We start from the raw sequence: 15,323 nt of genomic DNA, 5'->3' as shown, positions 1-15,323 counted from the left end.
TGGGTACAGGTCTGTGTCATTCCTCCTGGCCCCCAGCTCTGGTGGGGCTGGTACACCATGTGAACCAAGGAACGATGCACATGTTGCAGGTGATGGTGTGGTTGAGGCTGGCTGCGCTGGCACTGGCTGACAGTTCTGTGCAGGATGACCCACGCGCCCGGTCATGTCTTCTTGAGGGACTCTGATAGCATGGTCAGCATCCTCGACAACTGTCTCAAGGACTTTCATTACCCCTCCCCACTTCCCCAAATGTTCCACTTCCCCTCCCCACTAGCCCTCACCCCACCTTTCCCTAAGGCCCCAATCTACCACTTCCACTTTCCAGCAAACTTAACATCAGAACCAAGAACTTAGAAGTCCCTGGATCTCCAGCGGGAGGAGAGAAGGGAGGAGAGGAGCAATTTTCAGCTTAGGGTCCACAGATCTCCTAGCAGGCTTCTGGGGATCCGAAGGGACAAGCTCTGAAATGCACGTTCCTCAAATTATCCTCCATTCTTTTGGATTGTAAGCATTTCAGTTGCCTTCTTCAGAGCCAAGCCCCCAAACCCGGCAGTGGCGAAGCCCCCAGCGGCCTTTTCCACAGCCTAACACTGCCCCCTGCTGGGCTGGGCTGGGACGTCCACCTCAGGCACTGCTGACAGAAATCAGAAATGTGGCATCTTGGCCTAAGAGTCCCCCAGCTGCCACCTCTCACCTGGAGAGGGGAAGGATTGAAACCTCAGAGGCCTTAGGCCTTCCTGCCTCCAGTGTATTTTGGGGCTGGGACTGATGGTGGCAGCAAGGGCAGCCCTATGGCCCAGACAAAAGAGGCAGTGTTCCTAGAAGCCCCCCCGCCCCCTCTAGCCTGCTCACTCGTCGCCTCAAACTCCGTTAATAAGGGTAAAGGCACTGTACAAGATAGAAGCTCCATCACAGCACAGATTGCGCATCGATAGGCCTTACCTCATCCCCTCCCTCGCGAGCTCCAGAGGGCGGCTTTTAGGACTCCTCTGGCTGGCCAGAGCAAAGCCATCTTCATCTCGACACGTCAGGAACTCAGCTCACCCTCTTCCCCAAAGCTGAGTCTCTCTAGAAACCCTGTTTCTCTCTGTTTCACATCCAGTACAACTCCAAGATCTGCAGGCCCTATCTCTACAAGGTCTCTTCTGAACACCCCCTTCCAACTGGGCCCCTGACCCGCCCTTTCCCCGTCCCTTTCCACAGTGCTGTCGGGGTTGTTGCCCTAATGCTCAGCTCTTAGGGACTCTCCTCTCAAAAGCCTTGCTGCTCCTTCTCTTCTAATTAGGTACAAATTCCTCCACACCATGGTTGGAATCTGCCTTCCCAACAAGGCTCCCCACGTTCCTTCCACTTTGAACGCAAAGCTCTTGCCTGAGCACGACACCCTCCCCCACACCTCCACTCACACACTGTCTTCCTCCCAGATGTTCTCTTCACTCCCCCTTAGTCTTCAGGAATTCCTCCCCACCCTTGAAGGTCCACCTTAAAAGCCACCTTCAGTATGAAGCCTTTCTCCAGCCCCCAGTGAACAATTATCTCCTCTGAACTCCAGCATCCTGATTCACCTCTGGTGGCACTTCTGTCCCCTTCTCATGGTAGACATCGGTGCCCTCGTCTCAGCCCCTTCTGGCTGGGAGCATCCTGAGGCCAGGGCATCTGGAGCCTTGAGAACAGCACTCTGTAGTATCAGCCGAACTGGCTGATAGCAGAGATGCGTTGATGTACCTTCCCATGAAAGCAGGTTTTGATGAGAGGAGAGAGCACAGGGCACAGAGCCTGGCCTGGGGGAAACAGACACAAGGGCCTCCGGAGGGTTACAAAGCCGGAAGCGTTCTCAGAGCCCACATGGTGGAACTCCCTCGTACAGAGAGGGCAAGTCTCAGGGAAGGCAAGGGACTGAGTGGGATTGGTCCCATTTCTAGGGCACAGGAGGTTCAGTTACTGCCAACTCTTTCCTCTCTTCCAGTCCAGCATTTCACACACACACACACACACACACGGCTGCCCTACTATTTTTCTGGAGTTGACCCTACACTAACAAAGGGTTAGAGACACTTGAACATCTTTCCTGGGGTGTCCTGACTTCCACAGACCTCCAACTCTGTGGACAGATGCTTGGGACCCAGCCTAGGCCCAGATAGGACCTTGCTGCTGGGAGAGGAGGTGTCAGCGTTGTCAGTTGTCTGAGGCGGTGTCAGTTGGAGCGTTCACCCTCAGCAGGGCTGTAGCTGTCCATCCCCACCCCCACAGCACTCACACCACACAAGAATATTTCAGAAATGTTTAATGCCACAGAGAAGTCCCAAACCTGCAGAAAGCTGCAGCCCGCCTCCTGGGTGCCAGGAGCCAGGGCTGTCCCCTTCAGGGGATGTCATGGGGCAGGAGGCCTGCAGGAGCCAGGGAACCAGGGTGCTTTGCTGACTTCCTTTTGTCCTGGGCTCTCAACGCCCAAGGTTCCCTTTTGGCCGAGGAAAGAAAGAAGAGGAAGTGGAAAAGGAGCAGGAGGAGGGTGGGTCTCCTGGGGCACTCTTCCTGCTTTGGGATGGTGACTCATGCAGCAGGCTTGGGAGGGGCAGTTCCTCGACCCCACATGAGGGCAAACCAAGCCTAGGGTGCCAGAAGGGGCAAAGGGAGGTTCGTGGCATGCAGGAGGGGTCACCAGCAGAAACCAGATGGGAGACCTGCCTTCCCGCTCCCACTCCTCTCACCAGCCTTTAACTCCCTCCCCGTGTGTACTGGACCCCCTCTGCACTGGCATTTGATGAGGTCCACATCTCTTCAGTGCCCCCTCACCATCACTTTGGGCCTTTCTTAAGTATGACATTGTCATACTCGGTTCCCTGTGGCCAGCCAGAGGAAGAAAAGTCCTGCCCCGCTGGGTAGACATGCTTGAGGCCACTGGGGTCCCCATCAGCTTGGGCCTGCCTCCTCCAGGCCTTACCCCGGGGCTCCCTTGGGCTGTCATACAGGGACAGGGCAGCCACTCCCTCAGGCTCATCATATATGTGGTCGGGTTGCGGGGGTGGGTGCTCCTCAATGCTGTCGTACAGAGGGTCGACGGGGGGCTGGGGAGGAACCGCCAGGATGCCCCTCAAGCTCTTCCCCAGGTTACGGGCCACCGCATCGAAGGGCACTGCGTATTCCCCCTCCGGGCCCCGTGGCTGGGGCGCTGGCAGTGGGACGGTGGGCGATGGTGGTGGCAGTGAGTCATGGGGCCGGGAGTAGGGGCTCTCCGGTCGGGGCAGCACCATAGGGACTGTGGTTGGCTGCGTTTGGAGCCCAGGAGGGGCAGCATTCTTCTGGGCAGAGATGGCCTCTTCCAGGGCCAAGAAGATCTCATTGCCTTGCCGGGTTTCGAACTCAAAGTTGCCCTCTCCTGAGCTGCAGCGCCGGCCTGCCTCAAAGGAAAAGGTAACCTGTGTGGAGGAGGAAAGGGAGATGTTGGCCAGGCCAGAGGGCGGGGTTGCTTCTCCCGGACCCAGCTCCCAACCACAAACCTATCAACTCCAACTTCCCTCCACTGGGAACCCATTTCCCCTCCCTCCATGTTTCTTCCTTACAAGCAAAGTTCTCTCTCATCTCCCTTCTCTCCCTTCATTCTCACTCCCATCCACTCAAGTTCGGAGCTTGGCACATAGTCCGTCCTCAACAACGTCAGCTGCTCTTTACCCCTCTATCTTCTCTCTACCTCTTCTCATCTCCTCCTTCCTCACCTCCACTCCCTCTTCTCTCCCCTTCTCACACGCTCTCACTCTCCTTCCCCTGGGTCTCTCTCCATCCCCTTGGCTGGCTGCTTTCCCTCCTCCTCCCATTCTCTCTTCCTTTGGGGTCCCCCTTGCCCTGACAATCTCTTTTCTCTCATAACTCTTCCTTTCTCTCAACCTGCCCCACTGCGGCCCCTGCTCACCTTGTCACGCCCGAAGCGCCGCAGGAATCTGTAGGGCCAGTCATACAGCTGGGTGCCCGGCTCAGGGCCGCCCCACAGCTCCAGGGCACTCTCCCCAGCACGGAGAGTATAAGATCCCCGAAGCCGGCACCTCTCGCTTGCTTCTGTGGGTCTCATGGTCACAGCAAACTCCTTGCGGGGGGCCACTGGGGAGGAGAGGGGAGAGGAGGAGAAGGTAGTCAATGGGAAACAGCTGGCCTGCGTCAACTACCCTGCTCTAAATGAGTGTGCAGAAGTCTCTAGAATTCTGCATGCCATGCTTGTGCCCATGACCCTGCAGCCTTCATCTTGAAGGCTGAGCTTCTCTGTGTTGGGTTATACTCCCCAAAATGCCAAGTACCTCCACCCCCTACCCTAGTAGGCATCATGCCCTAGCCACATGCACCCCAACCCCATGCCCACATCCTTCCTGCCCCTGTTGCCAGAGCCACAGCCTTTTCTTCTCCATCTCATCTCTCACCCCAACCAGACGCCTCCCAATCCCTGTCACAGCTGCAGGTGCGCTGACCCTGCCTCCCAGCTCACAGCCTCCCCTCCCACTCTGATGCTGTCTGTTGCCCTCCACACCAGAGGTGGAGCTTAGATGTCCCTCTGTGTCCACCTGCTACACACACACACACACACACACACACATGCACACACACGCACGCACCCAGAGGGCTAGACAGATTGCAAGAGGGGGATGCCTCGTCAGCAAAAAGCTCCTTTGCCACAGGACACCTTAAATCGACAGAAAGAAAACCACTCTTTTTTCAGACAATTACTCAGGTCCCAACAAGGGAGAGTTCAGGAGCAGCACCTTCGCCCGGACCCCACAGCCTCACCCTCTCCCACCAGCAGGGCCAGGGCAAGAGGGAGTGAGCCAAGGGTGAAGGACTGACACTCAAGGTAGGCCAGGCTCCCCTACCTTGGGCCGTGCCCGGAAGTGATGCAGAGCAGCTGATAAGGCGGCTGGCCAAGGCTGGGGGCAACCGCAAGGCAGGAAGACTCGGCCAGCAGCTGGCTGGCCCACACCTCTTCCCCACCACGCCCTGGGGAGAGCACACCGGCAGAACAGGCAGCCCCCCTCACCTGTGGTCGCGCTGCTGTACAATTCGTTCTCCTCCATGCAGGGCTGGCTGCCCTTCCCCTCTGGCCCCGACAGCTCCTTCCTCTGGCCCTGAGGAAGAGGCCCCGCTCTCAGCACTGTCACCAATCCCAAGCCCCACCTCTGGCCCAGGGTTTCTTTCAGGGCACACTCAGCCTGCGTCCCCTGTCTGCATTCTGGATTGGGATCCCCCCACCAGCGAACCACGCCCAGCATCCAGACCTTGGCTCTTATAACACCTGCCCACAGGAAGTATCTAGTGCCCCCACTCCCCCACCCCCCCTCGCCCTTTCTGCACCCGAGGATGACTCACAGGGAAGGCCAGGAGGCAGATGGCCTGCATCCATTCGCCACGCTCTGCAGCAGGGGCTGCCAGCAGGTACAGGCGCTCCTTGGTCTCCAGGAAGAAGGCGCTGGTGTCCCGGGGGCTGCTGGCCTCCCCACCAGCCTCGGCCACCCGCAGGCAGTCACTGAGGCGGATCACCCTCCGGGCGGCCTCTCCCCGGCGTAGCTTCTCCGAGCCTTCCTGGAGCTCCAGCCGGGCCAAAGCGCAGCCCGACCCTCCATACAGCACAGCCCCGAACCGGCGCCACTTCTGAGCCCAGGTGTACGGCAGACAGGGTGCCGAGAGGCAGCCGCCCAGAAATCGGGACACGGGGAGCAAAGGGGAGAGCAGGGACCATGAGAGAGGGACTGCGGCAGCAACCCGGGGGTGGAGAAAGAGGTAAAGATCACAGGAGACCCAAGGAGGCAGACAGAATAATTAGAAATAACTGAGGTCAGCTGCAGGCAACCCAGCCCGAGGCCGCGCTGACAGCACAGAGCTTGCCAACGGCAGAAGAGGAGGCCCGACCAGGCCCCACAGAAGCCAGCCTGACTCACGAGACAGAAGAGGAGAGGCCAAGAGCCTGAGCCCCTGCAGCCCAGCGGAGGGCTGAGGAGGGCAGCGGGGGGCCCAGCTGGAGACCCTCACTCTTGTTCTGTGTGTGGGCCCACAGAAGGCCCTGTCTCCAGGAGCTTCGGTCGACCTTCCTGAACCTTCCACCTCACCCCTTGACAGGTTGGGCCATGAGAGAAAGGGAGAGAGGAGCGCTGGTCCGGGCCAGCTGAGGGAAGGGGGACTTCCTCATTCAGAGGCTGAGGAGGAAGAGGAGTTTGGACACGCTGGGGCCCTGGCTCCGGGAGACTCCAGCTCAAGTTTAACACCAGGCTGACGCACCCCACCAGGGCAGGAGAGAAGGAACCTCCACCACAACCCCAAATTGTCCCCTCCACTGCTCCTTCCATTCCCTTCCAGGGCATCCCATGAGAAGAAGTTACCGCAGAGCAAGAGAGGCAAGAGACAGGCCCCCTCCCAGGGGAAGAGCTGTCAGCACAGAGCACAGTGTGGGGCCTGCCCGGCAGGCCCAGGCCCATGGCTGCTGCGCAAAGAGCCCTCCCAAGCCAGAGCTCTGGGTCTAACCTGATGGATGTCCCAATGCCCGCCATCCCATAAGAGTTTTGAAACATGCGGGGGACACTCCTCTCCTCCTCCTCAGGAATTTCTTGCAGCCCCAGCCCCTCGGCCCAGCCCTGCGCAGCCTCGCTCTTCCTACCTTTCCGAAGGTCTGCTGCTGCTGGAGGAACAGGCAGCCCTGCTTCACGGCCGCCTCTCCCATCCTCTCACCATCGCGGCCCGCACCACAGCTCTCTCCTGCCCCTCCTGCCCTCCTTCTCTCCTCTCTGCCGTGTGTTCCCCCTTCTCTCAAGTTCATTTCCTCTCTGCCCAGAGTTTTCTGCACTATTCTAGTCTGCTTGATGACGACAGGCCGATAGGCCCTGTGGTTTCTTGCTCTGTGTGTGTGTGTGTGTGTGTGTGTGTGTGTGTTTGATGAGTGAGTTTCACACTCAAGCTTCCTGCATTTTCAGTGAGTAAGAGATAATTTACAAAAAGGCAAATTCCAGCTCCTCAGTGAGAAACAATTCAGGTCAGAAGCTGGCTAAGGAGTCACCTACAAAGAATGGCTGAGCCACAGGAACAAAGAGACCCGGTAACCAAATTCAACAGTAAAACCAATAGCAAAAGGCCCCCATGCTCACACTGGATGCTTAGCATGACACAGCTGGAAGAGAACTTAAAAATCAACCAGCTCAGCTCCCTAATTTAAAAATGAAGAGACTGAGGCTCAGAAAGGTCTGAGGAACATATTCAAAGCCACCAAACTCGAACCTAGGTCTCTCAGCTCAGTAAGAGTTGAGCCACACACACTGGCCCAGCACACAGGACACAGCAGACAGAGCTCACCACTTTCACACACACTGCTGCAACTGTTCCGCTGGCAGGAGCACGCCCTGCCCCTGACGACAACAGACACTTACATCACCTCCTTGAGATTCTAGAAACACGAACATCCTCACACTAAACGTACTATGCTCCTAGAACACATTTAAACCTTTGGGGTTCTCCTCCTTTGCAGCCCTGTGAGCATTATAAAGACACTTGAGTCTCATCTGGAGATTATCTTTTCAATAGCAATCTCTTATATTTGAAAAAAAAGTTTCATAGTTACCAAAACAAAAGTGCTTCATAGTGATCAGAGTTTCCAGGCACACATTGTCACCAGCCACACCATCTATCTCTGGAAGAAAGAAGGGCAGGTATGAATGCACCTGGCTGCCACTCCCCTGAGGCTGAAGGGCTGGTAGGGGCAAAGGGGGAAGTACCAGGGCTCCTTATCTTCAATTCAACAGTCTTTGTGTTGTTGGCACCTAAGTGGAATCCAGACTCCATGCGAGAAGATCCATTGATTTGGGGAAATCTAGGTTCCTCAGAGAATAGGGAACTTAAAGCCAGAAGGTTTAGAGAAGAACTGAGAGAATCTGATGGAGGCATGGTGCAGAATGTTGGGGGAACCAGAGAATCAGACCAGCACTCTCGGGGTAACCCCACAATGGGTGCTTATGTAACCGGGCAGTTTCCTCCACCACCGGGCTTTGGGTGTCTTGGGAAGGAGAGCAGGGCAGTGCATCAATCAGCCTTTCTGCTGTACATGCCCTGTGCTTTACCAACACAACTTTAAAAGATGCATGTTACGAGCTCTGGGAGGAGAAGGCTGAGTCACGGCCCTCAGCCCTGCTGCCTGGATCGGAACAAGATGATCCAGAGACGAAGGGAAAACCAAGGATGCTGGTGTGGGAAAAACTCCTTGGGAAATGGTTAGGAGTATGGACATGGGATGCAGCCTATCCCATCTCTCTAGTTCCTAAGGAGAGGCAATGTTGGAAGCTGTGTGGTCTTTGGCCAACATTAGCATCTCCTTACAGAATGAAAAGAGAAGGGGCTGCCAGAGCAATGCCTTTCAAACTTTAATGTACAGATCTTGTTCAAAGTTCAGATTTTGATACAGTGCGTTTGGAGCGGGACCTGAAATGCTGATACTGCTGATGGGCGGGCCAGACCTCACTTTGAAATAAAGGAAGTTCCCCCCACACTCTGATGCCTTTCCCCTAAGGGAAACTAGGCACATTCCACTTGGAACCACAGGGGGGCACCCGAGCTTACCAGATTACTTGAAAGCTGTTTAAACCTGGAGGCCTGGGCCCCAGTATTCCAAACACCCCCATACCAACCTTTGCCTGTGGTAGCAGGAGAAGTTCTCCTCCTGCGGCTGTTGTCTGCAGAAGATACGGCAGCAGGAGTGTACTATGGGCGACACCCTTCAAGGCACCTCCCACTTTCCCTGGCAGGACTTGTGGGGTCCCTGCAGTGGAGGTACTAACCCCAGTACCTTCTGCCTGGCCACAGGTGAACCCTGTGAGCTGGGACCCAGAAGACAAAGTTCCAAGACACAGCAGAGGGGTAGAGATTCACAGGCCCTTGGGTTACCCAGCACCAATGATGGGAAGAGAAAACATAAAGGAGAGTCTCAGTGGTTTATGCTGAGGCACAAGTCGGGTGTGGGGTGCCCTTTGCCTTCTCTTTGCTTTTATTGGAAGGGAAGGGACACCCCACACCCCGCTTGTGCCTCAATAGAAGCCACCAAGATCCTTTCCATTAAAATGGTTTCTCTCAGCAGAAGTTAGGAACCATACAGACCAGAGACCACAGATCCCAGAACTTTACAACTTTTTGTTACCACTCTCACCAGGGATTAGCAACTACATCCTTAACATAAAAGGGCTTGTGAGATTGCTCGGGGGGCAAAAAAAAGAGACTGTGTCTGATTCCTTGGGCAAGCGTGGAGATTAAGTAACCCCCAAACGATGGACAGTTGGGGGCAGCTACCCAAAGGGCAGCTCTGGGCACACCACAGGAAAGAAGATATAGAATGGGCTAGGAGCCGGCATGGGCCTGAGAAGGATCAAGGACTGAACAAAGAAATCAGCAAGCGGGGTCAGAAAAGATCCCATCCCGGCCGGCCCCTGTACAGTGGTTGCTGACTGTAGGAGAGGGACGACACCACCAGTCTCTTGAGTTTCATTCCTAGTCCTCATCCATTCTCCATTAAGTGTATCACTTCTCCCGGTACCAAGTAAAAAGAGAACCCAGTTCTGGAAACTCTCAGAGAGAAAGGGCTTATAATATAACATCATAATTATGCTCCTTAACATTGACATAACACTTCAAATGCTTTATGCTCTCATATGAGCCCCACGTGCACCCTAGAATGAGACTGAGATATGAAGAAGTTAATTAACTCAAAAATTATTTGTTGAGCATCTACTCTGTGCGGAGGCAGTAGGGACATGGCATAAACAAGACAGACAGAATCCCTGTTTTATTCTGGTTACTTTTAGTTGGAGACTCTGACAATGAAAAGAGTAAATATGTAGTAAATAGTTTTGGACAGTGATCAATGCTATAAGTATGACAGTGGTAAGAAAAGCCTGTCTGAGGAGATAACGCCAGAACTAAGAAGTCAATGACGGGGCCAGCCCAGCAGCGCAGCGGTTAAGTTCACGCGTTCTGCTTCGGCAACCCAGGGTTCATCGGTTCGGATCCCAGGTGCAGACAGGGCACCACTTGTCAAGCCATGCTGTGGCAGGCATCCCACACATAAAGTAGAGGAAATGGACACAGATGTTAGCTCAGGGCCAGTCTTAGCAAAAAGAGGAGGATAGGCAGCAGATGTTAGCCCAGGGCTAATCTTCCCCAGAAAAAAAAAAAAATTAGAAGAAGAAGTCAATGACAGCAGGGAAACAGCCACTTAAAGCTCTGAGGGAAAAATATTCCAGGCACAAGTTACTTCAAGTGCAAAGGCCCTGAGGCAGGATGACCTTGGATGTGAGGAAGTGCAAGAAGGCCAGAATGACCAGAGCATTGTGAGCAAGAGGGAAGCATGGTAGAGATGAGGTCAGATCACATGGCCTCTTGGGCCACAGCAAGATTTGGAGTGTATTCTAAATGCAGTGGGAGGGGCCAGCGCTGTGGCCCAGTGGTTAAGTTCTCACGCACTGGTTTGGCGGCCCAGGGTTTCGCTGGTTCAGATTCCGGGCTCAGGCATGGCACCGCTGGTCAGGCCACACTGAGGCAGCGTCCCACATGCCACAACTAGAAAGACCCACAAATAAAAATATACAACTACGTACTGGGGGGATATGGGGAGAAAAAGCAGGAAAAAGAAAAAAAAGATTGGCAATAGTTGTTAGCTCAGGTGCCAATCTTTAAAAAAATAAACAGATAAATAAATAAATAAATGCAATGGGAGGCCACTTAAAGGTTTTTAAGCGGGGGCATACATGATCTGATTTATGATTTTAAAAGAATGTTCTGCACTTGTATGGAGAAGAGATTATTGAAGGGCAATATAGGAAGCAAGGAAACTAGTTAGGAAGCTATTTCCAGAGCCCAGGAGAAATGTGATGGTGGTGACCAGAGACTGTCACACATTGAGGTACATGGGGTAACTATTGAAGTTCAAAGCTGATTCAGCTTGAACTAACAAGCCTGACTTGAGGTCTATGAAACACACATGGTCCATCTGCTTAACCATTAAAGTAAAGAATGCACTCTCTTCAGATAGGAATGCAAACTTCCCCTCCTATGCCAGTATCTGTAATGCCCTATTGGTAACATCCGGATTAGTCCCTTTCCTGACATCAAGGTTGACCTGCTAATTTGCAACTGAATATCTCTTTGAAATTATTTTTTTTTAGGAAGATTAGCCCTGAGCTAACATCTGCTGCCAATCCTCCTCTTTTTGCTGAGGAAGACTGGCCCTGAGCTAACATCCGTGCCCATCTTCCTCTACTTCATATGTGGGACGCCTGCCACAGCCATTGGGCCGGCCCCCTCTTTGAAATTTTGATGGAAATGTATCCTGGGTGTGTTCAACGTATGTTCTTTGTTCTAAAAAGATATAAGACTGTACTGAAACTCAAGCTTCTCCGGAATGCCTTCTAAGGCCTCCCCAGGTCATAATCCTCACTCTGGGTCATAATAAACTCACTCCAATTTTGATTTATAGGTGAATTACAGATTATTTGCGTCAACAGTGGTTTGGTCCAGGGTGTTAGCAGCGGAGATGAAACGAGGTGGCCAGATTTGGGTGTGTATTAGATTTGGATTAAATGGAACTTGCAGGTGGACTGGATGTGGGGGACTGTTGAGACATGAGGAGTCAAGATAACTCCTAGGTTTTTAGTTTGAGCAACTGGGTAAATGGTGGTACCATTTACTGAGAAGGGGAAGATACACGGAGACACAAGTGTGGGGAGGAGGATTTTTGGGCTGTGGATCTCGGCCTGGCCCACAGGAAGCTGTTACCTCTACCCAATCAGGCAAGCAGGGAATGGGAAGACTGCCACTGCAATTGTGACTCCGAGATTCTCCCACTGTAGCTGCTATGCCACTCAGGATGTCCCTGACCCACCGTCTCTGCTCCATACACTCAGGGAGCGAATGATTGGACACTGAAGGGTTGTTAGAAAAAACAAACATGACAAAACCAAGAAAACCACAACATCTCCAGGTCTGGGCTTGCAGAAACAACAGTCAAAAGCTTCTGCCTCAAAAATCTGCTTTGAGTGAACCTAACCGGCAGAGCTGACTTTGATTACAAAACCTCAGCTGCAAGGAAGTCTGGGTAATGTAGTTTTTAGGTGTCCTACCTCTGCAAACCAGGAAGACACGCTAGGAGGGGGAAGGAGGTTGAAACGAATGTTGAGCACCAGTCCACTCCATTCATAACAGAAAGTGTGTAATTCACTACCATTTCATTTCCATCGCACATGGTAACCCCCAGTCAATGCAAACTTCAAACAACCAATACTCTCAGAATCAGCGAAAATCTAACCTGGGGGCCTTGATTAGAAGCCAGAGTGGAATCCAATGGAAAACAGGAACCGGCATTATCTAACAACGGCAATTCCTGGTGGGAAAGAGGGAATTGGCCTTAGCAGGGAAGGACTGACCTCATCTGACCCAGAGGGATGGCTTTCCCACTCCGACTGAGCCCAGGGGTCCTAAAACCCCTTTACCTCTCCCCACCACGGCCACCTCTCCCAGCATCTGACCCCTCTCAGGAGGCAGCCTAGAGTACTGGTTAAGGTAGCAACCTATTTGGCAAGATTGGAACTGTGCCTTCTACATGTTTCCATCACCACCACTATTTGGCGGCTATTTCCATGAATGTTTATGGAGAAGAAAAGGTTAGACATGAAAACAAGGAGTCACTATTTGGGACAAGAGCAATGGTCCTTGTCCACTGAAGCGGAAAGCTGGAAAGACACTAACATCAATACGGGGGCCGGCGGCAGCGTTTTGGAAAGTAAAGAATGCCAGCATCCTGAGGGGGGCCATCGGTAGCGGGCGCGTCGGAAGGTCCCTCGAGCGTGTGGTGCTGCAGCAGTCGTGCGGCCGCGGGTGGGCAGCGAGGGTGGCCAGAGCCAGTGGGAAGTACACTCGGGAGACAGGACTCCACCAGGTGCGGGTTCTGGGCGGGGACAGGTCCCGGTCCCCCTCCAGGAAGCCTCTCCACGCCAACGAGCAACGGCAGCGCCAGCGCCCGCCCGCCTGCCCGCCCGAGCGCGCGGCCCCTTTAAAACCCATGTAAACAAAGCTTTGTTCGCCGGCCCCCCCTCGGCGCTCCGGGCGCGCTCCGCCCCCGCCCCCGCGCCGCCGGCCGCTGACGTTGCCCGCGCCCTTACGCCGTCCCAGCGGCGCTGCGCATTCTCCAACCGCGGCGCCGGGCGCGGGGCCTGCGCAGCCGAGCGGCCATACGCCGCGGGCGCAGCGCGACGAGCCCCCAGCGCGCAGGCGCAGCGGCGACGGCGGCGGCGGCGGCGGCGGCCCCGGCCGAGGTGCGCGCCGGGGGGGAGGGGGCCGGCGAGGAGCATGAATGGAGCAAAATGGCGGATCATGTGCAGGTGAGGGCGCCGCGGGGAGGGGGCGGCCGCGGGGAGCGGGGCGTGGGGGCGCGCGCGGCCCCGAGGGCTCGAGCCGGCTCGGGGCTCGCCAGGCCCGCGCCGCCGCCGCTCGGGGCTCCGGGGCCGCCGCCCGTCCGGGCTCCGGGCCTCTCCCGCCTCGGGCCGGGGGCCTCCTCCATCCCTCCCACCCGGCCGCTCGCCCCTCGCTCGGGCCGGAGGGGCGGCAGCTGGCGGCCCGGTGCGCACGCCTCCGTCGCCCCTCGGCCCCTGCCTTCCCGCCGCAGGGAGGCCTCCGCAAGTCCTCAGCCCCCCGCCGGGGAAGGAGGGGACCCCGTGCGACCGCGTCCCGGGGGGACTTCGCCTCTGCCCCCCGGCCCTAAACACGTAACAAAAAGAGGACCCCACGCCGACACACCTGGCGCGCACGAGTCTCCCGCCGCCTCCGTCTGCACGCCCCCGACACAGGAGACCCCTCGGGCCGCCTCCCCCGACGGATGCGCCCGTCCCTGCCACACTCCTGATCCGCAGCCTGCAGGGCCGAGCTCCCGGGCCTCCAAAATGGGTGCTCGGGCCTGGCCCGTCCTCCCTCCGGCCCCCTGTCCGCCCCGAAGGAGTTAGGCGCCCACACCTCCTCGGGGACGCGGGTGGAGGGGGGTGTGTCTGAAATGAGAGACGCACCGTTGGGGGCAGACGTCGCTCTGGAGGGTCTCGATCCAGCTCAAGAGCTGCCCCGGCCTGCTTTGGGCCCAGGCCACTCTTCTTCAAAGCCATAGCACAGGCCCTGGGAAGCGACAGCCCCTGCCAAACCTAACAGGAGCTGGAGGAGTGCAGTCGTTGCTTGCAAACTCGATCAAGTCTTTAATCTCTATGCCTTCTATCAGATATTTTTATGACAGTTATTGATACAAATCTATTGTCAAAACCTTCGAATTTTCTAGGTAATCGCACAGTTTTGTGTTGTGGGTAGTAAAAAGTAGAGAGCATAAGAAGTGTCGCCTTATTTTGTATACTATATAGTATCATTCCTTGAGTAAAAAGAATGATCTTCATCCTAATATGTTGTCTACAAGAAGCTGGAGTGGTATGACTTCTACCAGTTTTTTTCCGGAGAGAAGGGACTAAAGAAATTTTCAGGCCAGGGATCAGTACAGTATGTTTGGAGTGTGAGGAACAAGTTATCGGGACAGACTTGTATCAAAAATTGTGACTACAGGTGGGAGACCACAAGGTTTGTGTTTTAAAACCAGTATCATGGTCTAGGTCAGAAGTAGCAGTAAAAGTTGATACAAGGTGATAATAATAATAGTGTAGCACCTTGAGTTTTAAAGCAGCCATTTCTAAGAAATGTGAAGGATTTTATGTGATTTTAAAAAAAATTCTTCCATCTTAAAAGAGTAGGTAGGCAAGAATTACTTCTGTCATTTTTTAAAGGAACAAACCAAAGCGCAGAACTGATAGGAGATTTACTTAAGTTAAGGGTAAGTGGACCAGAGGCTTTTGACTTTGGGTCCAGTGCTCTTATCTACTGGGGAAAAAAATAGTGTCCGTGAGCATTTCAGAACATGGTTTGAATAGACAGCCTTTCTGAATGATGCTTTGGAAAGCAAAGGAAGTCACTGTGCTTTTATGAACGTACATCTGTTCTATCTCCTGTAAAGAAGTATCCTTAACGTGACCTCTCCCACATTTTGAACCAAAAATGTCATTCCTCACCAGATGAAAGTTAGGATGCTTCAAATAATCTTCATAGGATTTTTGGCTCGAAGGGGGGTTTACCTTGTTTTTAGTAAGGTGATATTTTTCTCCCACCCACCCAAAATAAAAAATCTACTGAAGTTAGAATTTATTAACTTCTCAAAACAAAGAGGAGTATGCCAGTCAATATTTTGTTTTAGTTTTAAGAGTTGTAGTATGTTACTCTCTAAATTAGTGGTCTTTATATCA

At 54.2% G+C, this 15,323-nt stretch overlaps 2 protein-coding genes across 6 annotated transcripts in view; one reads left to right on the top strand and one right to left on the bottom strand.

The window, feature by feature from the left end:
• Window positions 1–2,269: 2,269 nt before the first annotated feature.
• On the bottom strand, window positions 2,270–13,993 carry DOK2 (docking protein 2). 3 transcript variants are annotated; one of them, XM_044766780.2, is made up of 7 exons: window positions 13,795–13,993; window positions 12,308–12,382; window positions 7,583–7,651; window positions 5,347–5,628; window positions 5,018–5,105; window positions 3,908–4,092; window positions 2,270–3,416 (listed from the first exon to the last, which is right to left on the bottom strand). In XM_044766780.2, exons 4-7 carry the CDS (start codon window positions 5,374–5,376, stop codon window positions 2,796–2,798), a joined length of 924 nt encoding a protein of 307 aa, XP_044622715.1. In that variant the 5' UTR covers window positions 5,377–5,628; window positions 7,583–7,651; window positions 12,308–12,382; window positions 13,795–13,993; the 3' UTR covers window positions 2,270–2,795. The 3 variants fall into 3 exon arrangements, with proteins under 3 accessions (XP_044622715.1, XP_044622709.1, XP_070361345.1); XM_044766774.2 differs by lacking the exons at window positions 7,583–7,651; window positions 12,308–12,382; window positions 13,795–13,993 and adding an exon at window positions 6,629–7,344; XM_070505244.1 differs by lacking the exons at window positions 5,018–5,105; window positions 5,347–5,628; window positions 7,583–7,651; window positions 12,308–12,382; window positions 13,795–13,993 and adding an exon at window positions 4,599–4,661.
• Window positions 13,212–15,323, top strand: part of XPO7 (exportin 7) — a 103,148-nt gene continuing 101,036 nt past the window's right edge. For 2 of the 3 annotated variants that reach the window (XM_070505243.1, XM_070505241.1), the window contains exon 1: window positions 13,212–13,379. In XM_070505243.1, the coding sequence (XP_070361344.1) occupies window positions 13,362–13,379 (18 nt within the window). In that variant the 5' untranslated portion in view covers window positions 13,212–13,361. The remainder of the gene's footprint in view (window positions 13,380–15,323) is intronic. The other variant, XM_044766770.2, reaches the window with a different exon arrangement.

The sequence above is a fragment of the Equus asinus genome, chromosome 3, assembly GCF_041296235.1.
Source record: "Equus asinus isolate D_3611 breed Donkey chromosome 3, EquAss-T2T_v2, whole genome shotgun sequence".
Classification (NCBI taxonomy): Eukaryota; Metazoa; Chordata; class Mammalia; order Perissodactyla; family Equidae; genus Equus; species Equus asinus.
This window is presented reverse-complemented; position numbering and strand designations above follow the sequence as displayed.

Bases quoted from the DNA above. Each gene is read 5' to 3' on its own strand.
- DOK2 (XM_044766774.2), bottom strand. From the start codon at position 6,787: ATGAACTTGAGAGAAGGGGGAACACACGGCAGAGAGGAGAGAAGGAGG. The intron at 5,106-5,346 runs GTGAGTCATCCT...CCTCTTCCTCAG, and splicing joins TCTGCCTCCTGGCCTTCCCT to GGCCAGAGGAAGGAGCTGTC. The intron at 3,417-3,907 runs GTGAGCAGGGGC...TCCTCCACACAG, and splicing joins GGCGCTTCGGGCGTGACAAG to GTTACCTTTTCCTTTGAGGC.